Here is a 27,245-nt window from a genome sequence, read left to right on the forward strand (position 1 = left end):
AAGACACAATAATAAAATCTATTCATTCATTCATTCATGTATGGCAGAATTAAATCAATATTTTCCACTTGCGTAGTGTTTACTACAGTTGACTGTGTGAATCATTTTCATGAATCCGCGTCAAATAAATTAAGCAAGGGTATAGAGTTACATTCAAGCTATTTTAACGCTTGAAAACTATTTTCACACGTAAAAAACTTTTAAATATATAATTTTTATTAACAAAGATGATTTTTAAGGGATAAAATTATTAACTTTAAATCAGTAAACAAACACCTCCAGCCCTACATTTTCCATTAACTGTGTAGTTGGGTGCTGCTGCAAGCACATTTATGAGATTCAATTTGTTTAAAGGTTTAATCAAAATATGGACTTTGATTGGAAAGTGGTAAGTAAGAAGATGTAATGTAGGGATTGATCTATTTTTGTTATTTCAGAAGCTCCTGCTGTAAAAGTATCTTCATATGTCCTAAGTGAGTCCAGATCAGTGAAGATGGTCTGTGAGACGCCAGCAGATGTTACAGTGAAACAGTGTCATTTCTACATAAACATAATAAAAATAAAAACCTGTGAGAAAAGTTGAATGATACTGTGTATTACATCTTAGGGCACTTCTTGACAGATACTATTTAAAACGACCCTTTCAATAGGCTGTATATACAACACTGAAAGGTCAAATACACTAAATGTATTGATCGGTATTGGTCTATGAAGTCAGAAACAACATAGTGAAGCTGACTCTAGCAGTTGTGGGATGCTGTAAGACAGTGAGTCAGTAGACAGAGATCTGTGAAATCTTCTTACACTGAATAACTTGTAGGTTCTTCTCAGACAAACGCTTAACCAGTGTGACTTCAGCAAGTGAACTATCTGATATATTTAGGCAGGAAGGAAGAGTCGCTTCAGCTGATCATGTCAGAGAGCTAGACAACATCTGACACATCTATAGAAAGAAGCTTGTTTCTGCACATCTAATATGATGGTGAGAGGAGAAACGGCAAGCAAATTATTTAATATTTTGAAAGTTTCTTTATAAGTTTTTATTGGGCCATTCTTGTTCTGCAGCACTTCTTGAACTATTTTTATTAATACACAAATTAATACACTTGTGCTGAAGTAGCCTATATTTAAATTTAAGTATCTTTTAGAAATATGCTCTGATCTGGTTAAACTCATCATATGACATTATGACTGGATTAATTATGATTTGCACAGTGAGTGATTGACAGTCAGTTTAAAACAACGTTTGAAGTGTTGATGTTATCAAAAAGATTTTTGATACACAACTAATACACAAGCAATCACAGAAAATACATCAATTGCTAATGCTGACGTTTGTGCTGTAGTTTCCCCTCCAAAAATAATGTCACTTCCTCAAGGATAATGTCAGTAGACAGAGATCTGTGAGAATACTGAAGATCTGAAGATGGACTCTGTACCCCATAACAACAAAGACTGTCTTTACGTTTGCTTTAAAGTTAAATATTGCAATTTCTCCCTGTAATACTGTTAAACAGTCTTTACCGTTTCAACACCAGCTGCACATGTTACAACAGCCATGAAAACCTGTGAGTAATTGAGTTCACTGTAAAAAATGATCGTGATTTTAACAGTAAAAGACTGTAAAAATGCTACAGTGAAAAACTGTTAATTGGTTAACAGAAAGTTTCCGTACTATATACGGTAAATAACTGTGATAGATCTAATGGTACGTAAGTAAAAACGAACAAGTCATTGTATAATTTACAGTGAAAAATCGTAAATTGACATTCCCACAATTCCCTGCGTGACACTTCACATTTGACGTATTTTTGTTGAAATAACTATATTTCATCATAGTTTTCTTAGTTTTTTTATAATCAGTTATGTACATTAGGGGTTTATGTTACATTTAATGTTGTTAAATTAATGTTTATTGTATTTTTAAAATTTCATGTGTTACCATTATGGTGTTTAATGTTTGTGTGAATGACACTGTGCACCTTCTGTATATTAATATTAACTTTCTTGTGGAAGTACTACTTGTGATGAGCTTTGATTAATCATGTAACTCTCATTACTGCTGAGATTGTTGGTTTGTAAGTGTAATACTATGGTACAAAACAGATATTAATACTTCAATAGGTTGTATAACATTATATCATATTACTGAAATCCAATGTTAAATATACATGTTTAAAATGTTAAATTTACATGTAACTCCGTAAGTATGTTTACGGTTTGATGTGTTTTTTACAGTATTGTTCTGGTAACCACAGCTGCCAGTTTTTTTCCGTAAAAACAACGGGATTTTTTTTACAGTGTTGGTAAAATCAAAAATACATAATTCTTATTCCACATTGAATGATGCAATTGTTCTTTCAGGCTCATTATAATCTGTTGCGGTTGAGCATTTTTTATACATCACTGCAAATTTTACAATGTGTTTTTTAACAGCTTTACCTTTAACGTCCACTTCTGAAACGTACAGTACAACTGGTAAGTTACTGACAACACTTTTTCTTGTTATTCTGGATTAAAACTGATTCACCTTGCAATAATTTTTTTTTTTTATCAGACCTCCATTCCAAGTCAAACCTGCCATCCAGCGCATCAGAGGAATCCATGTGTAAGTTCATCCACTCTTCCTAAATGCTAAAAATTACTGTGGAGAATTAATATGTTGGATTTAAAAAATGTAACTGGGATCCATTTGCTCAACCGAGGCTCAACTCTGCACAGGTAAAGATTCCAGATGAGCAACATGAAAGTATTAAGTATAATACTTATACTTAAAGGGGGGGGGGGGGGGTGTGAAATGCTCATTTTCACTCAATCTCCTGTTAATCTTGAGTACCTATAGAGTAGTATTGCATCCTTCATATCTCCAAAAAGTCTTTAGTTTTATTAGTTTCTTTAGTTTAAAGATAGGCTGTACCGAGTCTTTCCGAAAAAACCCGAGCGTCTGGAGGCGGGCCGTGTGGGCGAAGCCAGAGCCATAGAGAGAATCCGATCTGGGCTTTGTTTATAAAACATTCATCGTCGAAATGCAGGGAACAAACAGTCTACACAACTACACAACAATCTGAATCCACTGTTCCTAACGCTGGGTTCTTTGGGAAGCTTTCCCTCACATCCAAAAACACACTTTGGAGACACTATGCAGCGCTGCCGATGATTTCCTGTTGAAGCGCGTTGATGTGCGCGGTCTCGCTCTCCTCTGGTCGACGTGTGCGCGGGCAAGCTTTTCCGGGAGAAATGCTCATATAAGGAGTTCCACTTTGGTCTACGTCATTAGATCCACGGTCGAAAAAAAACCAGCCGAAACTTGTACCAACCCGGAAGTAAGATTTTCGGCACAGAAATTCTCCGTTATTCGTCCAAAATATTTTTAAAAAACTTTGGCCATGTTATGCATGAGAATCCATCTCTTTAACACTGTAAACAACTCTGAATACATGAAACACCATTGTACCCCCCTTTAAGTATAATTCCTTATAAGGAATGATTAATGATGGGCCGTTGAAATATTAGAAAAATAATGCACACCTGAAGTGGTGATGCACCTCAGTTACACCTCGGGTGTGCATTATTTTTCAGTAACTCAACGGCCCGGAGTCAGTTATTCTGCTTATACTATATGGTTACCACAGCTCAAAACATTGGTCAAATTATGTATTTCAAGACATTTTTCAGGTTTTTGTCCTTAAGGACTGTAGGACTAATTTCTTACGCATCTAATCCCACGCCTCTGTTGCAAATTCCAAAACATGATTTTAGATCTAGTAATTGAGGCTTGAGCCATTGATAGCAGACTAATGCAGTAACAGAGAGAGAGAGAGAGAGAGAGAGAGAGAGAGAGAGAGAGAGAGAGAGAGAGAGAGGAAAACTTACCTGAGTCTGTTCGTCTCATAACAGTGTTCATCAGCAGTGTCTCTACTAATAGCGAAACTGTAAGTTTATCTGCTTCAAAAACAGTGCTGTTATCACCTCACCAGTGAGAAATGTCATGTTACTTTTAAGTTGTTAAACTATTTTACTGATAAAATCATCAGAGCAGTGCTGACAACACACTGGCCATATTGCCACGTTATTTTCTAATTCAACGGCCCATCGTCAATATTTCTTCCTTACTTAAGCTCATTATTCAGCTTTATGAATCTACGATATGGGTTATTCACTTTTGTAATGTTTCTCTGTACAGCAGGATTATTGAAAGCGATAATATTGTCAGTTTATATATAATTAATCAACTCATCTAATTTGGTTCAGTAATGTCCTCATTGGATATAAACTTGTAACTTTTTTCTAAGAAAAATGTTACTTTTGTATATGAAGGCTCTGTACCATAAACAACAAATACTGTCTTGACGTTTGCTTTAATACTGTCTTTACAGTTTCAATATCAGCAACCACTGCACATGTGACAACAACCATGAAAACCTGTAAGTAATTGAGTTTGTAAAATTAAAATAAATTATTCTTATTAGACCTTGAAGGATGTGATAATTGGTATATTTGCAGCTGATAAGGTACTGATAACACTTTTTCTGGTTATTCTGAATTAAAAGTGAAAATCCCTTCTCAAAAGTGATTTTTATATTTGTAGACCTGCCAACCAGCACAAAAAAGAAAACCATGTGTAAGTTCATCCACTCTTCCTCACTTGTAAAATCACTATATGTTGGATTCATAAGTCAGATTAAAAAAATATATGCGGGATCCATTTACTCAACCAAGGATCAACTCTAAAGGTCCTTGCACATGAAATTTCCGCACGTTAAAAAATAAACACAACCTCACGTTGTGTCAATCACGTTTACACACAATAAAAAAATTCAGGTCGGGTAAGATTTTCTGTTTTTCGCATCCGTAGCAAATATTTTGAGAGGTGTTTTAACAATTCACAGCCACCGAATGACAAAAACGAAAAAACTAATACGAACGTTTCGGACTCAGTGTGCAAGGACCTTTAAGATTCCAAACACTGAGCAGCATGAAAACTCCACTTTACTTTGATTACGCTGCTTTTCTCAATGTTTAACTGTTTATGAATTGCATTTTCCCCCAGACATTAAAGTTCATTATACCATGGTCTGGGTGAATAGCCTACTCGATTCTTATAGGCTGCAGGGTGTCCATTAAAAAGTGATAGAAAATAAACCGTAAGGCGTAACCAGGGAAACCAAGTTATTGTTTGTAAAAACTTTAGATTTCGATTGTAAAACTAATTAAAATATAAACTAATGTTTTAAAAATGTGTTATTTGGCAAGTGACCATGGTATAAGCGGGTTAATGCCCTTGGACTTCGGCGGAGGCAACCGCCTCCATTAATACCTGACAATGAACACCTCGTCGGGCATTAACCCTTACATAATGCATCTACATTTTGTGGCATTGTTTTTTCTTCAGTTTCCATGGCAACCTCTACTCTCCCTGTTAACAGAAGAATGTCATAGTTACTTAGCAAATGGGAAGTCACATGACTCAAGATGAGACTGTATTGCTTACGAGCTGAACACTCTCTTCTGTATCATCATAATTTCATTAAAAACTCTTAGTTCATTTTGGATTGGTCTTCCACATTCCAATTGTTTGATTATCGTAGTTACAGCTATTACTTCATTTAAAGATTTATGCCAGTCTTTGTTTTAAAAAAAAATATATTTTAAATACACCCTATGTTCTCACTGCAGTTTCAACAGCAACATCCACTCAAAGAGCTTCACAAATGGACACAAAAACATGTGAGTTGTCACATTGTCAGTCAGTTTTGAAAAAACAAATCTATACATTTTCTCAATCTTTTGTGTATCACTTAAATTGTCAGGAAGACTGACATATACAAAACAACCAAATTAAACTTTACCATAATGCACATACATATTTATTAAAGTGTTGGTTTTGTTTAGTCACAGGCTTATTGATTATGGTGCTGGTTTCCACTGGTGTTGGTGTCATTTTTTCTGGACTCATCTGTCTGTGCTGGTTTGCATGTAAGTAAAGTTATCATTATATATATTTTTTGTTTGTTCTGTATGTATTGGGTTTTATGTTGTTCAATATAGAATGTATCATGCAAGCTAACACTGAACATATAATGCCCATTGTTTTCTAGGTAAAAAAAGAAGACAACAGTGAGTTTTTTCATGCATTCAATACAGTAGTTTGAATTATGACAGAGCTTGTTCATGAAGGTTAAAACATTTGTTATTTAAAGTGATATGACTATTTAAAGCAGACTATTTCTTATCTGATATATGAATGATAAGATGCCATAAATATCCATATTTGATTCTTAGCAATAAAATGAGATCAATAACATCAGATGTACCCAATCAAGGAACTGGTATGGTGAGTATCTGTGCATTAACTGCATTTACAATCATTAAAATCACAAGGTAATAAATATTTATAAAACCATGAGTAAAAATGGCTGAAAGGGACATGACCTTAATTATTCATTGTTTTTTAGAGTTGTTCTGGCCCTGCTGGGACATATTCTCTGATCACTTCTGTACCAGCCACATCTCAGCCCATCTCTGTAGGTGAGAGAACATCATCTCAGTAAAGATAACATGAAGCTTAGTAACAGATGTCACCAAGAAAGAAAAATAAACCTAAGTTAAAAACACCATATAATGACCACAGCTTCTCGGAAACTGGTACCATTTCCTCTTTCAAGTCTTTATGAGCATTAATAGACACATCTTCTCTTATAGGAACAGGTCATGGCTAAATTAAAATCATTTACTCACTTTCTTGCTGTTCAAAACTATTTTTGCAGAATGTTTACACTGTCTATACAATAAAATCAGCACTTTTAAAAGGGCTGTCAAGCTTCTAAAACGCTTTCAGTCTTTATTTAAAAAAAACATTTTCCCTTACAGTTTGTGGGTGCGTTTACACGACAACTATGAACTAAAAACAGAAAAGTTTTTCCATTGCATTTTTCGCATACAGACGACGTTATTAAAACTGCCTTTTTTCAAGACAAGAAAAAACTTTAAAAGTTTCAAAAACCATAAGGGGGTTCACTGATATATAATGTCATATAAATAAAATGTGAAAAGATCTTGAGCTTGCATTAACCAAAGACCTTATTTCAGGAATTTAACCAAAAACAGCTCAGGTTACGCATGTAACCATGGTTCCCCGAGAACAGGTTTGAGTGTATGAGGCGCTGCGTCCCCTACAGGGCGCTATGGGGAATGCCTCCGGCATGACTGGTGTCTGAAGCATGTGTCTAAACACGACAGTGAACTTGACGGAACTAAATAAATATTCTGAATGTTTCAGATCCAATCTGACTTCTGACTACTTCTGACTGTAGACCTATACGTCCAACAACCAGAACAGCTTACCAAGGAGGCTCACAGAGAGCCTAGTTACTTGATATTGCCATCCAGGCGGAGCTCTGAGGAGCAGAGGCCTCTAGAAAGCGACTCTCAATAGCGTGAGGAGGCCTAACACTGCACCGGTTCAAGCTCAGTAGCCAGGGACGCTCACAGAGAGCCTAGCAACTTAGTCCCTGGCTGAGCTCATGGATTGGAGGCCTCAGCACTGCGTCCTATGCAAAGAGGCTACATATGCCAGCAGCTTGACACAATATTAGGCAGAGCTCAGGGGAGCGGAAGCCTCTAACAGAACTACTCTCCATAGCAAAAGGTGGCCTAGCAATGCTCTGGCTAAGTGCAGTAGCCGAGGAGGCTCACAGAGAACCTAGCAACTTATCCCGTCTCAGCTCAGAACGGCCTACCAAAGCTTAACAACTCTGATTCGATATTCAGACGGAGCTCTAGGGAGCGGAGGCCTCAGAAGAATGACTCTCTATAACGAGAGGAGGCCTAACAACGCTCCTTTTTAAAAGCAGCAGCCAATGAGGCTCACAGACAGCCTGACAACTTGGCACCACTGCCTGCCGACCAACCAGCCCTCGGGGAAGAGGTCCTGCCATTCAGGAGGGTTTTTTTCAGCCCGTACGGGAAGCATCTATCGTTAGCATCTTGCGACCACTAAACGATAACAAGCTCCGTAGTGCGTAACCCTTTTAGAAAGGTGCCCTTCAGTATCATAACAATATAAATGGCAGGATCAGAGCCTACTACACTCTTTCTGCCCCTAATTCCTCAGAACTAGAAACAACACATTGAATCAGTAGCAATATTTAAGCCAACAAGAGAAGCCGAAAAAGGAAAGGTTCCTGTTTGACTCCTCCGTACAGGACCCGAACCAAGGAGTGCAGGCGCTCAACTCTCATTCCTCAAGAGAGAAGCCTGGGTGGAACCAATAACTGCGACCGCATCTCAAAAACACGCATTTAACCCCCTCAGAGTCAAGCGTGCGTAGTTCAAGCATCAGATTCTTCTTTTTTTATGAAGAAACATACAAGAACAGCTTCAACTTCCTTGTGTAAACAATAACTCGGAGGAGAGAGCAGAACTCCTTACTTGTCTCTTGTAGTCTCTCGTGAATGGATCATACCAAGCGCATCCAGCTTCTTAGAAGAGTCGACAGCATTCCACCCAAATGCTCGTCCCACATCCCTTGAGAATAGGGACGGTGCGAGGCTATGAGCGGAGCCTTTCATTAAGAAAACTTTGCAACCCGCGCACTCGGCTCCCTCAAGGGCTAAACGCACGTTTCACTTTTTCCAGACGTAAAGTGTTTCTCCATGATATTCGCTCCTAAGTCTCCTGAAGACAAGTAAGAGGATGACGCAATACCAGTGGTGACGTCATGGGCTGCCGCCGGCCAAAGTCAAGTTCATTGTCGTGTTTAGACGCATGCTTCAGACACCAGTCATGCTGAAGGCATTCTCCATAGCTCCCTCTAGGGGACACACCGCGAGTCAAAAAAAACATTGATTTCAGGTGGTAACTTATTTCCAGGTTTTGGCCGACAACAATACATCACCCCTGCAGCACTGTGTAGCTCTCACAGCTATTTTGTAAATGGATTCATTCCATCATGGTGCATCATGTTTGGTATCAAGACATGTATTGATTGTGTTTGGTGTCACTGATGTCAAATCGCGATATATCGTCACACACCATGTATGAAGCTTTAGGAGAAGCCATCAAACCTACTAGTACTAAACCTACTATGAAAAAACACTGGTTACACAACTCAAAACTTCCTCACTAGTCCAAAAACAGCATTTTTGATGCTCACATATAAGCATTTTGAAACTTGGCCCACTCAGTCACGATGAGCTCATACAGAGGGAGTGGGACAAATATTAAATTCATCAAAACACTGATGCACAGAATGAGTCTGAGAAGAGATGATTCTGCTGTGCAAAGTGTCAAAGCTTAAAATACATTAAAGCTTTATGACAAAGAGCTTGTTCATGAAGGTCAGCATGTTCTTTAAAGTGATATGCTTCTGCATTGCATTACAGGTGTTTTGGTCATTAAACAACAGAAAGAGAACAATACAGAGGAAAATGAGGTATGTGTAAACACACTGTCACACACCAAACCCACACAAACAACAGAGATGTCCATCATGAACTGAATGCCAAGATATTTATTGTCTTTTCTATCTTTCTGTTTTATTCCTTAAGAATGTTTACCACCTGTACTGCACGATCCCTGACAAACCAGATCATTCAAATGCCAATGATCATGTCTACAGTTTGGTGAATGACTGATGAGTCTCAGTTGTTTCATTATGTACAGTATCCATTATTAAGTATCTTTACTTGCAGAAAAATAAGTGTTTATTTTCATTATTGAGTGTTTGGTGTGGAACCACTTATAACATTGAACTTAAAATATTAAATATATTATAATATTAATACAATTTATTTTTAACCATCCCTCTGTCTGAAATGATCCGTTTTTAATGGGCGGCTCCTTTAAGGCTTGTCAGTAAACTGTCACCATTTTGTAGTCATTCTATAGAAAAGAGTATTAACTGCAGCTTTGTTTTAAGCTATGAAACTTGCAGGATGTTTTCATGACACAAAGACTGTTTATGTCAACAGATCAAGGAAAATGTTATTTCTCATGTCATCTTGACCCTTTTAACTGTAAAATTTTGTCATATTTATGGATTTTGGTAGATTTTAGTAGAAACAATGAATTATCACATATTATCATGCATTGTGTATATATTCATGGTGAAAAACAGTAACAGGACATTCCCTGAAGTCCCTGTGTGACATCACTTACGATTATATTTTATATAGATTTTTTTCTTGTTATGTTTGGTTTGAATAATGTACATTATGTTGTGTGTTACAGATGTTTTGTGTTACATTTTAAGTTTAGGTAGTTTATTGGATTGCATTAGTGTATTTGTGTGTATGACCCTGTGCACCGTTTAAACATGAATATTGGCTGAATTGTATGTACAGGCCACTCTGATTCATCATGTGACTTTCTGATTTACCACCTGATTATCACATTTATCATTACAAAATAAAATCAGATTTTGGAATTCAAGTCAATTGGTATACCATTATATCATTAATCGAATATACAGTTATACATTTTACAAAATACAGGTACCAATATGCCATGCTGTAAACACCACAAACACTCTCCCAATATTATTTACAGTGAATTTCTGGCAACCATGCTGCCGCCTTTTACCATAAATTTAAGTTTTCTGAAAAAGCAATGATATCAATGTTGTCAGATTTTATTGCTTTCATGACTAGTGCTAAAATTCAAGTTGCTGGTCCTCTAAGAGTAATAATGAGAGATCTCTTATTATAACCCAAAGATTACAAATAGTGCATTCAGAGAATTGAAATAAATGATAGAAAACTGATGGAAAATATGTTTTTATTTACATAACATGGCTTTCCTTTGATGTAAAGGGATTAGGCAATTAAAAGTTATTTTCCAAGTACTTTTTTAGGCAGGCAAAACTTATAAAGTTTGTGAAGAATCCACATCTCATCCTTTGATGACAGTGTATGCTATTCTTACAAACAGCACTGTGAAATATTCCTATTTTTTACGTCATGCATCTTAAGACTTCAAATGAAATGCCGAATCAATCTGAGAAGCAGGCACATAATAATTCTATAAATAACATTTCTGCTCAGTTTTGTCTGTGCTTAACAGTACAGATTAAGCCTAAAGTTGAGGTGTGTGAAAGAACCTTGAAGAACAGCTACATGGACTGCGGTTAGCTGTGACGGCCACTCATATCCAGGGATGTTCACTGATCCACATGTAAGAATAAAACACTCAGCACATTCTAACACTGTCTTTGACGGTAATAAATATCATCTATCTTCAGTAATCCAGACATCACAAAGATGATTTTGTCTCTGTGGACTGAGACTTCATGTTTGGCGGAAGCAAGGCTCTCTGATTGGAGTGTATAGTAAGCCTAATGGGTTAAGGCAGGGGTCAGAGGTCACCTGCTGACCAGGAATGACAAAACTGGGAATAAAATAGCCACCATTGGAAAACTCAAAGAATTCGCTGATCCACATTCCATGGCGTTCTCCTGTTGAGAAAATATATAGTTAGGGTTAGCAAGTGCATAGAGAAAAACTCATTTCAGTCTTGTGCACTATGTAATATTGACAGCTAGCGGCTGAAATGGGACCTGCAGTTCAAACTCAAAATATTAGGGAGAGTTGTTTCCCCCGGCCCTCCTCCTCAGACTCCACAATCACACGGGTTGCTAGATTACGCAATTGACAACAGAAAGTGGAAAAAGTCTTTCTGGGCTTTAAGACGTCTCCATCTCTCAAATGCATCTCCAATATTTATTCCTGGTTAAATATGCCTCTGGTCATAGCTTTTTTAATGGATAGCGATTTACATGGCTTCCATGGCTGTGATACGCTGTGTTGTCTGTCAAATGGCAACCCGGGGTGTCGAAATACTATTGCGTAAATTGGCAGTGGCAAGAGGTGTAAATGGCCCACTAACAATTTTTGAGTGTACTTTCTTTCAGTCGTGATATAGATGAGCATTTTACATGCATATTGAATGGGGTTCTACCAACATAAACACATTAGAAACTTTACACAACATTAATTTACTCACGGGTTCTGCAATCAATATAAATCAGGTACGTTTTCATGTCTGGGTCCCAACCAAAGATGTTCCTAGTCGAATTGTAGTCAATAATTTAAGCCATTAGTCGACTAGTTGCACTTTTATAATAATAACTAGTGTTTTCTGAGTCAGTGTTGACTGCAAATATAAAGGTGACGACACTGACTTGACAATGCGCAAAAAGAGGAATCATACATCTGCCATGTTATCAGTGTCATGTGATCTTCAGCGTCAGTTGCGTCACTTGACTGCCATTCACAAATGCTCTCCCGTGGCCTCATGGGATAGTAAAGTGTACTTTGGAGGTGCACTTCAGAACTTCGCAAGAAGTAGTTGTTCATCCATGTATTTTTCACCTACTGTTTTATGAATACTATAAATTTAGACACACTACTCGGCTCACATACAATATTTCGCCTACTACATAGCATGGAAGTAGGCATATTCGGACACAGGCTTGGATATGCGCCTAATAATAGCACACATATATCTAGGTTAACGGCCAACGTTAGGCTACTACGTAGGCTACTACTAACGTTAGGCTACTACTTATATCTTTCAAATGATACGCCATGTTTGAGGACGATGAATGATAGGCGAAAGTTTGCCAGCACATTTTTGGGGTCATACACTACCCTCAAGAAATGATCCCACACTTTAGATTTTCTGCCTGAGATAATTAGCACATGGACCAGCCATGTTAATGATCTGTCTATCACAGACTGTGTGACTTCACCACTTACTGTGGAGATTTGTTTTTCTGCGACCATCAGTTAAATTCTAACGTTTGGTCTACTATTAAGGGGCAGCCCTACTAGGTCTACTTTTATATGTTATATATTTAAAATAAAATGATGGTGATGATGAAGTCCGTCTATGATATGGTTATTATATATAATACACACAAACAAAAAACACTCTCTCTGTACCTCTGGATGAAATGGATGACATGACTTTGGCCGTCTGCGATCCTTTTGAAACTTCAGTCTGTCGCACTTCAGAGACTCATTATGTGCTCAGAGGTCAAGGCTGATATTTATACAAATACTCATGTTAAACCTCCACATTCTAAACAAGCAGATGTTTTTAGTTTATGAAAGGATATAAATGATCTCAATGGGCTGCATGGTAACTGGAGGAGCGGAACCACAGTCACATTTATTCTCAACAACCACCATGAACAGGTTACTGCTGGGAATCTGCTGAATCACAAACGTCCTGAGTGGGAAAACACAGAAAATAAGAAGCGAGTACACAGTAACTCTAAAAGTTCTTATTTACCTGATGACAAATCAGGTCTGTCATATATATATATATATTTATATATATTAATATTTTTTTTAAACCACATAACCACATTTGGAAACCACATATAAATGTACAATACATTTCTGCACATCAAAATTAAAAAGTACACTTGACTATATTGTTAAAATGACCATGAAATCAAGTCCCATCCTACACTTTTTTGCTGTTCGAGAAGCATTTTCCCTTGGATATACATCACAATAGGAAAGAAAAGACTATTGCAACTTCTGCTTCATGCTGACTTAAACAAAATGATTCAATTAAATATCTCAGTATAACTCTAAATATACAATATTTGTTGAATCTGTATATTTTTAATCTAAATAATATCTTATTATCTATAAAATACATCTTTTGAGATATTCTTTATAAATAAGCATGTTATAATTCCATTTCAGCTTATCTCCGATAACAATCATTATTGTCTGCATGGCATTTAGCAACACACAGCACTAAGTTGAAAATAAAGATGTGAGAAGGTGAAGCGCAGATCATGCTATGTTTAAACTCTCAGATGTAGGTGTGCTGCACCCATTGAGGACAAAATAACCACATACAGACTAAAACACTTTTCTGCAGAAAGGTGTCAGTTATATGTGGCAGAAATTTGCCACTCACACAGTTCTAATCAGACGCTTTTAGAAGCATATGTCTTTGTCATATCTGAGGCCTCTCAGTTGTATATTAAATATTTTTACTTTCTATGTTATACTTTATATTAAATATATGTGCCATGATAGGTTAGATTAGAAGAATATTAAGAATTTTGATAACATTTTGGCTTTGTTTTAAATTAATATATAACTAACTAATCCTATAGTTTCATATACTTTCATGATATACTTTTATAATTTTAAGACCTTATAATGTAAAATATTATTATATATATAATATAAATGCATATATTATCATATAAAGTTATTATAAAGTGCTAGCAGGTGTGGTTTCATGGCACTTCAGCTGTTGCTTGGCTGATAACCTTACTTAAAGAGTGGTGCTAGTTAAATATAAAAGTGCATTTTCACAAAGCAAATGCTAGCATAGTAGCCTTTTTAAATCCATATCACTTTAAAGACAACACAATGTGTCATCATTAAGAACATTCAAATGCATTAGTGTTCAACTTCAACTCACATCAGTATCATTTCAAAGTCATTTGTGTTTTAAAAAGTGCAACTTTCCACTCATTTATGCTGTGCATTATAAATAAGCCTGCACACTCATAGACATATGCATAGACATACAACATAAGCATGCACTCTCATAGACATGTTCTCACCGAATACAACCATTACAGTCAATGTTCCCTGTGGTCTCTTTGATGGTGCGCTCAGAGACAAAAGCTGGGTATTCTGTGTCACATGGCACCATCATTGTCCTCTGAGCTCTCTGGGCTGCACAGATGAAAAAATACTCATCACACTCAGTTCAACTCAACCATCTGCTTTAATGCACATCTCAGTGTATATTATCATGCTCTTAAAACACACTCATTTGTGTATGTATGTATGTGTATATATATATATAGTTCAGTCATGAAACTCTAGAGATCCTTCATGCAATCTGCAAGCAAACACATCATTACCACATGGTCTGATTGGCCTCTGCTGATCCTGCAGCCAATGAGATTGCTTGCTCAACATTTAAATAGTCTGGTTCATTGTTTGTTGTAAGTTAGTCTTGCAGCGCACTATCAGAGTTACCTCCTACCTCCCCCAGCTCCACCTGCATAGATCTGCTACAGGATTTATGTCTTATTTATCTTACTCATTCACAGCAGTGTGTCTGTGTATCTATTAGCAGTAGCGAGTCCATAGACTTGCTCTGCGGCAGCAGTGTAGCAGATCTAGTCCGCCAAGAACCTATACATTAACATAACCATATTCAATAACATGCTAAAACTCTTTTCATGAATGAAATAAGATTTTTTCCAAACAAACAAACAAATTAATATTTCTGGGGAAAAAAACTTATTACTAAAATATAGTAACTATGTACAAAATGTATAAAATGAAAATGAGTTAGATTTAGCTATCATGAAATACTTTCCATAATTTACAAATGAAACAATATATCATTATTAATATATATTATATTGTTTTTGGTTTGCATTATGGTCATGATAGCCAACATGACAGTGTATATAAAATACATTTTCTGCTATGTGTGATTAATATGTCATCGACCTAATTGAGATTTATAGTCTTTTTAGTTCTTTATTAGATTAAAATTGAATATCTATTATATATCATGAGGATGAAATAGAAAATAACAAGGGCATGCTCACAGGAGCATGTAAACCCATTAACATGTCATATGTGGACTGATACCTTTGACTATCGAGTCCCAGTTCCACCAGCTATACAGGTTAAACTCCAGCAGAAATCTGTGATAAAGACACATTCTCATTCAGAAACACAGACTGAAGAACCCAAGCTGACAATAATAATTATAAAGCAAAAGGCTTTTATCTCACATGACAAGTTCTGTCAAGAGCCATTTCACAGTGGTGAAGGGCTGAAAGGAAGAGTGCAGCATGTCAATGGATACAGGAAATAGGATCCAGAGGCACTGAAGTCAAACACTACAGCACAGATGATAGTGTACTCACATCCAGTAAAGTGCGTGCGCTGTCACTGCTGCCTGCGTACTCTTTACAGAGAGCCTGATAGTCATACAAATTAATCCTAGCAGGAAGAAAAAGAAGAAGCAGATTTACTGCTAAACTCAACCCTGGGTTTATTTCTTATTTAATCCCAGGTTAAAGCCACCCAGGGTTAAGGAATGCTTAAAAAGGACCTATTATGCTTTTTTATAGTTTCAACTTTCTTTAGTGTGTAATGTTGTTTGAGCATGAAAAAGGCACTGTTTCTTAACTCCCTGAAACACCCTGAAAGTTTTCTTCCAGGAACGTACACAATATTCCTCATTTAAAAAATTCCAGCCAAAGGCATTCATGTATGCAAAAATAAGGGGAGCGAGGCCTGGTTAAGTTGAGTTATGGTAAGGGGCGTGACATTTCTGAAACATGCTCGAAGCGTTTGACCAATCGCAGCACACTAAGTCCAGCTGACCAATCAGAGCACACTGTGCTTTTCAGAAGGAGGGGCTTCATAGAGACAGGAGCTAAACAGAGCATTACAGGCAGACTGGGAAGAGAGGTGCTGCAACAATGCCAAATATGAAAACATTTTTATCATTTCTTTGAACATTCAAGTATGAAAACCTATTCTAGTAGAGCTCAAAAATAAAATCAAGACTTTGTTTTAATGGCACTTTCAATCCTGAGTTTGGCGCCATATTTCAGTGCTAAAAGTATACATTTTAAAGAATGAGGACAGACAACCAATCTTAAGCTACACAATGCAGGCCTCATTAAATATTCATGAAGTAAAACATCAGAGAATTCTTTAAGCTTGCTTTTTGATCTAAATATAACTCAATTTAGAGAGGTTTATGCTTAAAACAAGAAAAAAAAATTGCCAATAGGGTAAGACAAAAAATCAGGACGTATTCTCTAAAAACAACTGGACACATTTAGACTCAATTTATCTTGCTTTAAAGATGTTTAGATATTTTAACAACAAAAACACTTTTTACGGTGTTCTGGATTGATGAACAGATCATAAATCCGAATAATTTTTATAGTTATTAAAACAGGTTGCATACTCGTTGCAAGTTGTACTTGTCCAACCAGTCTAACCTCATAAATATGCAAATAAGAGTGTTTACACTGGGTTTACAGATGTACAGTGAAAAAAAAACTTGAAACCTGTCTATGCAGGTTAATTAATTTAACATATTAATTACTAACCCAAGGTTAAAATATGAACAGTGTATACTTTCATCTATTTGTGTGTGTGTGTGCTTTCATCTCTCACTTTTTAAACGAGCCCATCAGAAGCAGTTTGTTCATGACAGCTCCCTCCACTGCTCCAAAGAAGAGGTTTGTCTGTGGGAAACATATTATGGACAGTTAGTCTCCATTTCATAACAATATTGATACTGAATGGTTTTATGTACAGCTCTTGTGATACAATTGTCCATATGCAATACCTGAGAACTGTCTTCAGAGACCAGGATGAAGCCATTGTTGTCTATGAGATAGCATTTAATGTCCTAAAATGAGCGAGAAAGGTAGAATATTCTGATAAACCTCCACTGAACTTTTCATAGCATATTTTCAGTTACATTTTGAAATGTATTTTCAGGCCAAATGCAACGAGACAGTAAAATAATATGCATTTTATAGCTTTTTATACCAAAGCCATTAATAAAAGACATAGAATTTAAAATGAGAAACGCTATAAGGCATTGTCACGTCATATATCATAAGTGCAGACTGATCTAGTAAGTCTGTCATGTTCCAGAAGTGCCTATTGTATAATGAGTATGTAGAGAATACAGGCCATTTTATGAGTGTCATCATTGAAAATATGGCCAAAGGGAGAGAAAGAGTCACATTTACCTCATTATCACAGCTGATGGTACATTTGCCATCCAGAGCATTACACTGCGTGAACAGATGCAATGGCAAAGACATGAAGCAAATGTATACATTAATGCAATTTATATACAGATACTTGCTTTAGAGTTACATTGGTTTATCTAGCATGGTCTCTTGTACATTATTTGACATAAACAGAGCTGTTATGCAGCAGGTAATAATACACGTTCAACACATCAGTAGAAGGTCTGGTCTGATAAATATATGTTTTTATATTTTCATGAACATATATTTCTGTGCTTACCTGCCGACTGGCCGTCCAAAATTTCCTCTGAAAGAATTCCAGCTTCATTTGAATCCCCACAGCTTTGGGTGTCATAAAAAACATTTAATATAATATAAGTCAGTTGCATTTTAGCCAACAATACATTTAAAAAACAATATATAATAATATAATCATATTGCTATGAAATATGAAAACATGCATGCACCTGCCACTATAGGAGACTTTCTGTCATCGAGTAGTTGGATAGCAGTGCTTGCCAAAACCACACTCTTATTTTCACCCGCTTCAAAAGAAATATCACAAATGAAAACTTATAGTATTTACAGCAGCGTCATCAATGATCATGAAATCTGGAAAAATCCACTTAAGAAATGGTTCTTAACTGCTGGTTTATGACCCAAACATGACTTGCAGGTCTTTTTTAAGGGGAAAAGCAATGCTAAATACAAATAAAATGCAACTAACCATATAATCATATGTAATTATGAAAACAAAATAATCAGGCTTAAGAACTTGTTTCCATGTCTATTATTACTTACGTCAAAGCTTACGTGTCTAATAAAAATGTACTATTAAGTGCAAATTCCTCTGTCACTTGGTAAAAACTAGTTAAATTAGACTGATGCCAACATAGACAGGTCAAATGACCTTCCCAATATTCAAAATATGAACAAAACTACAGAAAGTAAAGGAAAATATGACACAGACTGACTACAATACTGGTTCATAATAAAATTCCAATGTTGAATGTTTTGTTTGGACATTTTTTTATGTTAATACAATAAAATGTGCTGGGATATCCGATATAAAATCTGGATCTTGAAGCTCTATCCATTGCTCTGAAAGACATACCACTAGAGGGCAGCATTTATATACATAAATATTTATATGCATAAATCTATTAAGAGCAACTCCTTCCTTTGCATATTCAGATCAAAAGAAGCATGGATTGAAACAAAAACTCAGTTAGATGATAAAACAGAGCTCATTTATAGTGGTACAGGCAAATGAGAGAGAGTGTTTGATCAGAGAGAGTTGGAAGATCAGCGTTGTCTGTGTGATAAGGAGCCCAAGAGCTGTTGAGTGGGATGTAATGATCCTGATCTGTCACACACACACACACACACACACACACACACACACACACACACACACACACACATATTGCGTGAACATAAAAGTAGGGCACATTAATTACAGGCGAAGGAAAGAGAGATAAGCAGACAGTCTGCGTGAGGAAAGCAGTTCAGTGCAGCTAGAGTAACAAACCACACTGATGCGCTATTACATCAACAGTATCCAGCTTTCATTAAACGGACATTTACTAGTGTGCCATAAAACTGTAATTTTGAAGATCCACCTTAAATATGTTAGAGTTAAATGATGATCTTTGCAAAACTAATCAGCCATATGATCTGCTAAATATGTGCGGTGAAGCAAAGGGTGAGTATTTGTACCATATTTAATATTTAAATCTTATAAATATACTTAGTAAACATATTTAAATGTTAAAATTAATATATTTAACAATTACATAAATGTTAAATATATATATACCGCATTGTTCCAAATATAAGATGACCCCTTCAAGATGTGCTTTTTGGTGTCTTCTTTTTGGAAGCCCTAATCTTGTCTTTCATAAAGAAAATGCTTTGATTTGAAAGTAATTTTCATATAGCATATTTTTCATATTTTAATTTTTGCTTTGAAAGTATGGTAAATACTGGTAAAACGTACCAACAATCACATTTAAAAATAAACCCTTTATGGCATACCATAAAAATAACCTGTGGTCCATCTGAATGGAATATCTTAAGTTAAAACCATGTAGCCTACCAAAATGTCATTAACAGTAGAAGTGAAATCTTATTGTAGTCTTGAAATCTGCCTGAAGGAGAAAAAAAAACAGGATGGCATAACACAGCAGCGCAAAAAACAGTTTAAACTGGCCTAACTTGGCCTCTCAGATCATCATGTCATTCATGTGTCTTTAGTCTATTCCTCACAGAGGTCCTCTGCCTCACAGGGTTCACTCTCACTATCATCAATCTTCTGCTCTGGCTCCACCAGCTCCTCCCACAGAAGGTCATCCTCGAACCCATTCAAAGAATTTGAGATACAGCATGTTTTGCTGCAGCCCATGCCTGGAGGATCCCATCACAGAGCAGGCTCACCACAAGCTTCTGAATTTTTCCAGATGGTGTGAGTGTGATTGCCAGACAGCAGCCACTCTGTTTATCTCTTGCTCAGTTTATCTTTGAATGGCTTGTTTACCACTACAGTACATCCAACAACTGTAGCTAACATGTCACACAATTTTTAAGACTGTCTTTTTGTGCTCGCCATCTTCTAACACTGACACACCATATATCTTGGCTGCTTGAGAGTTGTTAGATGAGTCTGCTGCGTTTATCACCATGAGCTTAAAGTTTGCATCATAACCTCTCCTCAGTAACTGGTTCACTTGCCCGACTTTTGAACCGCTCTGTTATGGACGGTCACTCGCAATCATGCAATGCCCTGGCACTGTAAACTACCAATAGTTTATAGGGGGCGGGTCGCTTCAGTCCTGGGGGGCACACTCATTTTACACGTATTTGGCGCTACCAATTATTGCGGTTGTATTACTGACACGTGAATGTCTCTAGACCCTGAATATAATATAAGATGACCCCAGTTTTTCAGATGAATTTCCAAGAAAAAAAAATTTCTTATGTCTTATATTCAGAACAATACCTTCATATATATATATATGATACACATGAATACAACCACACATAATGTTTTATTGATTATTTTTCTTAATTTTCTTGAAAACATGATTATGCAATGGACAAAAATCACACATTGAAATGTAATTATAATGAAATTAATGTTAGCTAAATTCGAACAAATTTTACTACTCATCAACTGCTTTTTTCCTGCATGACGCCATCCTTAAATCCGTATGTTGCATGACATGAAAACTATGTATGTGTGTTGATGTACTTGAGCATCATACCTGAACTGAAGGGAATGGAGTACACAAATGTGCCGGGCACCTGCTCTGCGGCTCTTTTATACCACAGAGGAAAGTGATCTGCATTAAAGACACCTTCTCTGTCTTCAGCGGTGAGGAAATCTCTGCAAACACGTTCAACCGCAGAGGATATTTTACTTAATCATTTGTCATTTACACTTATTGAGGCTTTTTAATTGGCTAGTGTAATGAGATTAGAATCAGTCATTAGGCGATCACTGATTGACTCACTGATTGGTCAGCTGTTCGGGAACCACAAACAGGTTGGTTCTGGAAAGACCAGTGCGGGTGCCGAGGAAAGCGATCTCAACCCCTTTATCAGAGTTCCTGTTGATAAAAACAAACAAAAAACAGTTTTAGACAAGACTGCCTCTAACATGAACAAAGCTTTCCTACCCAGTCAACCAACACCATTAACCAAAACCTACAGTATAAACTGCAAAAACAGCCTTTTTAGATTTAAGAGACAAACAGAGGGTGGAACACGTTGGTCTAATAAACTTAAACGTATGAAATATGGCTCTTTTAAAATTAATTTAGTAAATATGAATGAGTAAAAAGTAAAAGTCCAAACTCACTCAGACTTATTGAGGGCCAGTCCAGTCCAGTATGCTTCTAAGGGAGCGGTTACCACAGCATCAAACAGAACCTGCTGAATCAGCTCTCTGTCACCTACAACACAAGAGAGGACATTTACACACTCAATAATACTCGTCAGACACCAACTTTAATGGGGAGAGTGTTTAAACAAGTAATTTTGTAAGCAAGGTGTAAGATCTAGAAGAAGGACATTGTGGGAAAACTTTGCAGGAGCATCTGCTACTACTGCATATACCACAGAATGACGTATACTGATAAACCAATCAATTGAGCTCATTTAACTGAAAGTAAAATCGTTTCAGAAGCAGAACCACTTGATGAAAGATTATGAAGACAAACATTTCTCCTTAGAACAACATGCACTGATGAATCGATCACAATAAGACCAGGAACATGTTTTAAGAAAGTAAACAGGGTCAATTCTGATTTCATGTTGACGTTAAGAATCATCTATTAATGCTGCTCACATTTGAGGTGTGGTTTACGGCTGGTCATGTACAGTTTGATGGCCTGAACTTGAGTTAGGTGACGATGATCGTGATGCTCATCTGTATTACAGTACGTCCTGAAACAAAAACGTAAAAAAGCACAATATTTGTTACTTGTGTGAATAAAAACAGGAATAGAGTGTTATACATTGAGTGTCAATAGAAGTCTTTACCATTCATCAGCAAGGGCAACATCTGGTTGCTCCAGATCATGTAGACCTAAAAAAAAGAAGAAGTGTGGATTGGATAGAGGATTAAAGATGAACTGGCGGTATCAGGAACACTCCTGGATACTTATAGATAAATCAGAGAAACAGGTATGAAAATATTATTTAATATTCACTGGACTCTTAAAATAAAATTTGAGAGTTTTATTCTGGTTGTGTATAAAGGGTTATATAGATATATACAGTATAAAGGGTTCATAAGACATTATATAAAAGGAATAAAAGATTCAGCAAATCAGGGTTATTATTGTTAGCTAAAACTAAAACCAAAATCTTAAAAAAAAAAAGTGTTACTTTAAATAAAATGAAATATATACAAAATTGTACTTATTTTATTTCAGCTAGTTGCCAAGGCAATATTTATTATTTTAATTTAGTATCACTTAATGTACTAAAATAACTAAAACTGAAATAAGAATGAACAAACACTACAAAGACGAATAAAAAAAACTAATAAAAATGTAAAACAAAACATACAACAAAATTACTAAAACTTTTAATTAAAATTAAAAGGAAAACTGGAAAGTTAAATAAAAACTCATTCAAAACATTAATGAAAACTAAAATAGTATCTCAATGAAAGAAAAATAACACTGAGCAATACTGTATAAATACACCAATTAAAGCCTAAAGTATTTGAATTGTTCCTACATTGTTCATAAAAATATGCAAATGATCAACAAAAAAATTATTATGGATTTTTTACATTTCTCTGGGTTACATATATTTCAAATTCCCACATAGGAAAATGAAAAATCAACATACTGTATAAAAATGGTGAAACAAACTCCAAAACATCAGACCTTTAATAGGACTGAAATGTAATGAAATAATAACAAATAAAAATATATGTGATCCAAAGCTATGACAAGAATATATATTCAAGCATTTTAACCATAAAAATGAACTTGCTTTAACAATGGTTTTCATAAGTCTTGCTATAGCAAATCCTCACCAGATTCTAGTGAAACATTTCCCTTGAAGAAGTATTTTCCGTGCCCTCTCGAGAGCGCCACACCAACACTACAAAACACAGAAAACACCATTTCAAAAGTCAGATTTTTATCACCACAATGTCACGTCCTTTCAATCAACATTTGTTCAAATGTAATACTTTTATAAGCAAACATTTAGGCTACATATACGAGACATGACCTACCTAAATGGAGTTCCTTTAATATCAGTGTAGTAATAATCATTGTGCATCGTCAAAACACGTTTCTGGTGGGGAACGAATTTAAAGACAAGATTATGAAGTTATGTAAGCACTCATAAGGTGTATTTTTGATATTAAACTAATGTTTTTTTAATAATATGACACTAACATCATATATCATTAATCTGGAATAGTAAATTATAAAACGTTACCCCTTTGTCCACTGTTCTTTTAACTTCCATTGAAAAAGTGCCAGTTCGCCTGTTCACCATTGCTGTGCGCAACTACATATAAACACATTTATGAAGCATTGAAGCAGCACTTATTCATTTTAATACTGTAAGTCAACACTTCTAAGATGCAAAACACTTCATGCAAGTACGTGAACCTAATATACAACAGGTCTGAGCAACTGCAATGCATTTGCATCTGTGTATTTGTATAAAGTATGTCGCTGATCTAAAGGCCCATTCACACCAAGAATGATAACAATAATGATAACGATAAAGATAAATATATAAGTCTAAAAATCAGTCTAAATATAAAAGAATAGCAGAATCCACACCACAACTATAACAATAACGACACAGAGAAACAATATCATTGGAATCATTTTCAGAAAGTTTTTTTCCAGCTGATGAATGATAAAAACATTGACAGCCAATCAGAATCGATCCTGCTTTAAAGAGATCGAGCAGATGACAAAACTGCAGCACGTGTTTAGAATAAATAGAAAGATGTCGTCATCTGGTGTGGACGCTAATATAGTTATCTTTATAGTTATCGCTCTTGGTGTGAACGGACCTTGTGTAAGTGTATTGCATTGTCTGCACTCATTGTGTAAGAACACAGAAACTAATCCGTACAACATCCTCTGTGTCCTCCCACTCCACCTCGGACAGGTCCACGCTGCTGTAACTGGGTTTCTTCCTCTTCTGGCCCTCCTGGTACTGCAGGAAGAGACACACAGAGGACAGGAAGTGCTTTAGAGGACGGCAGTGTAGTTACAGTTAGGAACTGGGATGACATGATTAGTAACATGATGGAGACAGAAATGTACAGTACATGGTGAAAGAGGCCATTAGTCTAGCGTTTTTCACTCCTACTCCATGACTTTCTCACTTGCACTGCGCATTTATGGTGTCTAATCAGATGATGAAGCGTGTTAAAGGTGCTGTAAACAATTTGCTCAGTTTCACCATTTTGTAAACTTCAATAACACAGCCTCTCTCTAAAAGGATCAAAGCAATCCGAAACATAGTAAATTTAGACAGGCACAAAACATTTCTGATTGACTGGTTTCTGATTGGATAAAAAGCGTGGATCTCTTCCTTGACTCTTTCATTGACTGTTTACAGAGTCTGGTGCTGTCACTGACACCTATTTTAGTGATATCTTCAGTAGTCGGGACATTTTATGTGTGGTATTACAAAAAATGGCTTACAGCATCTTTACATAGGGAAACATCCAACATGTGCAGTGCTGAGGGAGTCCAGGAGGAGGATTGAGAAACTGTGGTGTAAGGAAATGAGTTTTGTTTACACACTATCAGACCAGCCAATTTTAGGCTTATAGAGATCTGTGTCAAAATAATCTGTCTAATCTTTTTTGCTCAGATTGGTTTTAGTCAGTCAATGGCACTGTTCCAATCCCTAATGAGTTGCCAACTTGTTTTAAGACAAGCAGGACCCGAGTTCCAGAATGCTTGACTTTAGCATGTTGCAAAGCTCAAAACTCTTAGAAACACACAAAAAAACCTAATCACTAGAGTTATTTTTGTATTATTTACAGTTATTATTTATATTTTGAAAAAGCTTTAAGTTTTATATTTTCTGTTTTTATTTTAATTTTGGTTTAAGTTTGATTAATTTTAGTTAAGTGTGAAGACACTTATTGTATCTGTTAGTTTTCCAATTATTATTATTATTCTTTCGCTCTTGAGTCTCTGGCAGCCCATAGAACCGGATGGTAAAAAGTTGTGAAATTTGGCACACCGATAAATGGCAATCTGAACATTAACCACAGTAATTTTGTAATCTCTAACTCAATCTCTGTGACACGACCAACTGTCCAAATTTACACTCATGTTTATGCTAAGAACTTTTGAAACATAAGATCTAGAAACATAAAGAAAATGTCAATTTTCTGAAAAACCTACTTTTGAATAGTCGGAGATGGTTTGTTTGATTTTCACCAAAATTAGCAAAAAGTTATTAAAAGCTTTTCAAAAAAACCAAACCATTCTCAAATAACTCGCATACGTATTTGACGAAGAACACGTCAAAAAGGATGCGAGGCTGTATCTCCGCGAGTCTAGTGATTGTTAAAAAAATCCCGTGTTGCAATGCAACCTGGGATTCGCATGAACTATACATAATTTATATAATGTCCAATATTAATATTAAAATCCAGCATAAATTTGCTCCCAAGGTGAAAAGTTGCATTTAATGTCTAAAAATGTTGCCTAGATTATTAGCTAACTAGGGCTTGGAACAGAGCCTACAAAAAAATGTCATAAGAATGTTACTTTGTGTGCACACTTGAGTCCAGTTCCTAGTAAACCGTCATAACCAATGCTACTTACTAATAATACTCATTTTAGCATTTACCACATTCAATAACAGTAAACACTGTCCCTGTTCAGCAACACAGAGTCAGTGTGGTCTGTAAATACACACACTCAGAAGCCTTGACTGATGCACACCACCGCTACGCAAACACAAACTGATACACAGCAGCACTGGAGCCACACTACGACGAGAACACCAACACGTTCATGACACACAGAGACGCACAGTCACGCATGGTGACTGAGAGCGGGGTGAGGGGTGTCCCTGTGAAGGGTGAGTTACCTCAGTGCTCTGATCAGCCCTGGCAGGCACATGAATGGGCTTTTATTCCTGCATGCAATATATCAGAGGAAAAGGGTTGGGATTACAAAAACTACATCTCCCATGATGCACTTCAGCGTCCCACCAGCGCTCTCACAAGCACACACTGCATGTGTGGGTAGATTTTACCTGAGCCAGCTTTTTTTTTTTTTTGGGCATGGATGTAATTGCATCATATTCCCAATATAGTTCTAATATAAGGCTGTTTATGGGCCCAGAACAACATATTAGTCCTTACCAGGGGCCTCAGGTCGGGATGTGTCAGGATATATCCGTTATTGGTAATGGCAAAAGCGTATCCATGTATTCCTAGCTGGAGAAAAGAAGATAAGATTTAAAAAATGATAGCATTATCACACTTCAGCCCACTTTAAGATATAGACAGTGTGAAATTGAACAGATTAAAATTGATTTTGGAATGCATGGCTATTTGTTGGTGGTCACATCCTACCTTGTGTTTTGGGATGGTTTTCATTAACTCTTGAATGGGGATGTCAGTGCCCACAACGCCTAGCAGGATGCCTTGGTTTTTCTGCAGAGAGACAATTTTATTTTCACACATTTTCGTACGCATTTGTTCATTTCTCATTCTCATTGATATTAATAGGTATTTGTTTGTAAAGTGTGTTTAAAGTAAAGAAAAAATAAACCATTTGAAGCTGTTGTATGGTGGATATTATGTCAAAGCTCAATGAATATGAACTATAAGTCAAACACACCATCAATGTTACAGCGTATTAATTGTGTTCCGACAAGTTCGATTAAACAAATAGATATGTAAATGTAAAAATAATCGTTTTTAATGCAATTA

The 27,245-nt window shown here is 36.1% G+C and overlaps 2 protein-coding genes across 2 annotated transcripts in view; one reads left to right on the plus strand and one right to left on the minus strand.

The window, feature by feature from the left end:
• Nucleotides 1–6,121, plus strand: part of LOC307150590 (uncharacterized protein) — a gene marked incomplete at its 3' end in the record, with an annotated part of 32,348 nt that extends 26,227 nt beyond the window's left edge. Inside the window, exons 4-10 of the mRNA XM_079857941.1 lie at nucleotides 2,437–2,478; nucleotides 2,558–2,608; nucleotides 4,377–4,424; nucleotides 4,589–4,621; nucleotides 5,677–5,727; nucleotides 5,893–5,976; nucleotides 6,099–6,121. Coding sequence (XP_079714067.1) covers nucleotides 2,437–2,478; nucleotides 2,558–2,608; nucleotides 4,377–4,424; nucleotides 4,589–4,621; nucleotides 5,677–5,727; nucleotides 5,893–5,976; nucleotides 6,099–6,121 — 332 coding nt within the window. The remainder of the gene's footprint in view (nucleotides 1–2,436; nucleotides 2,479–2,557; nucleotides 2,609–4,376; nucleotides 4,425–4,588; nucleotides 4,622–5,676; nucleotides 5,728–5,892; nucleotides 5,977–6,098) is intronic.
• Nucleotides 6,122–10,760: 4,639 nt separating this feature from the next.
• Nucleotides 10,761–27,245, minus strand: part of cacna2d3 (calcium channel, voltage dependent, alpha2/delta subunit 3) — a 49,306-nt gene continuing 32,821 nt past the window's right edge. The window contains exons 15-37 of the mRNA XM_079857972.1: nucleotides 26,886–26,966; nucleotides 26,673–26,747; nucleotides 24,410–24,493; nucleotides 23,756–23,827; nucleotides 23,547–23,608; nucleotides 23,343–23,410; nucleotides 22,334–22,379; nucleotides 22,140–22,237; nucleotides 21,651–21,744; nucleotides 21,304–21,399; nucleotides 21,055–21,176; nucleotides 18,259–18,336; nucleotides 18,072–18,133; nucleotides 17,789–17,833; nucleotides 17,377–17,439; nucleotides 17,202–17,272; nucleotides 15,932–16,007; nucleotides 15,797–15,837; nucleotides 15,651–15,706; nucleotides 14,600–14,714; nucleotides 13,115–13,230; nucleotides 12,942–13,021; nucleotides 10,761–11,452 (exon numbers count right to left, since the gene is read on the minus strand). Coding sequence (XP_079714098.1) covers nucleotides 11,360–11,452; nucleotides 12,942–13,021; nucleotides 13,115–13,230; nucleotides 14,600–14,714; nucleotides 15,651–15,706; nucleotides 15,797–15,837; nucleotides 15,932–16,007; nucleotides 17,202–17,272; nucleotides 17,377–17,439; nucleotides 17,789–17,833; nucleotides 18,072–18,133; nucleotides 18,259–18,336; nucleotides 21,055–21,176; nucleotides 21,304–21,399; nucleotides 21,651–21,744; nucleotides 22,140–22,237; nucleotides 22,334–22,379; nucleotides 23,343–23,410; nucleotides 23,547–23,608; nucleotides 23,756–23,827; nucleotides 24,410–24,493; nucleotides 26,673–26,747; nucleotides 26,886–26,966 — 1,794 coding nt within the window. The 3' untranslated portion in view covers nucleotides 10,761–11,359. The remainder of the gene's footprint in view (nucleotides 11,453–12,941; nucleotides 13,022–13,114; nucleotides 13,231–14,599; nucleotides 14,715–15,650; nucleotides 15,707–15,796; nucleotides 15,838–15,931; nucleotides 16,008–17,201; nucleotides 17,273–17,376; nucleotides 17,440–17,788; nucleotides 17,834–18,071; nucleotides 18,134–18,258; nucleotides 18,337–21,054; nucleotides 21,177–21,303; nucleotides 21,400–21,650; nucleotides 21,745–22,139; nucleotides 22,238–22,333; nucleotides 22,380–23,342; nucleotides 23,411–23,546; nucleotides 23,609–23,755; nucleotides 23,828–24,409; nucleotides 24,494–26,672; nucleotides 26,748–26,885; nucleotides 26,967–27,245) is intronic.

Source organism: Squalius cephalus (assembly GCF_949319135.1).
Source record: "Squalius cephalus genome assembly, chromosome: 22".
NCBI lineage: Eukaryota > Metazoa > Chordata > Actinopteri > Cypriniformes > Leuciscidae > Squalius > Squalius cephalus.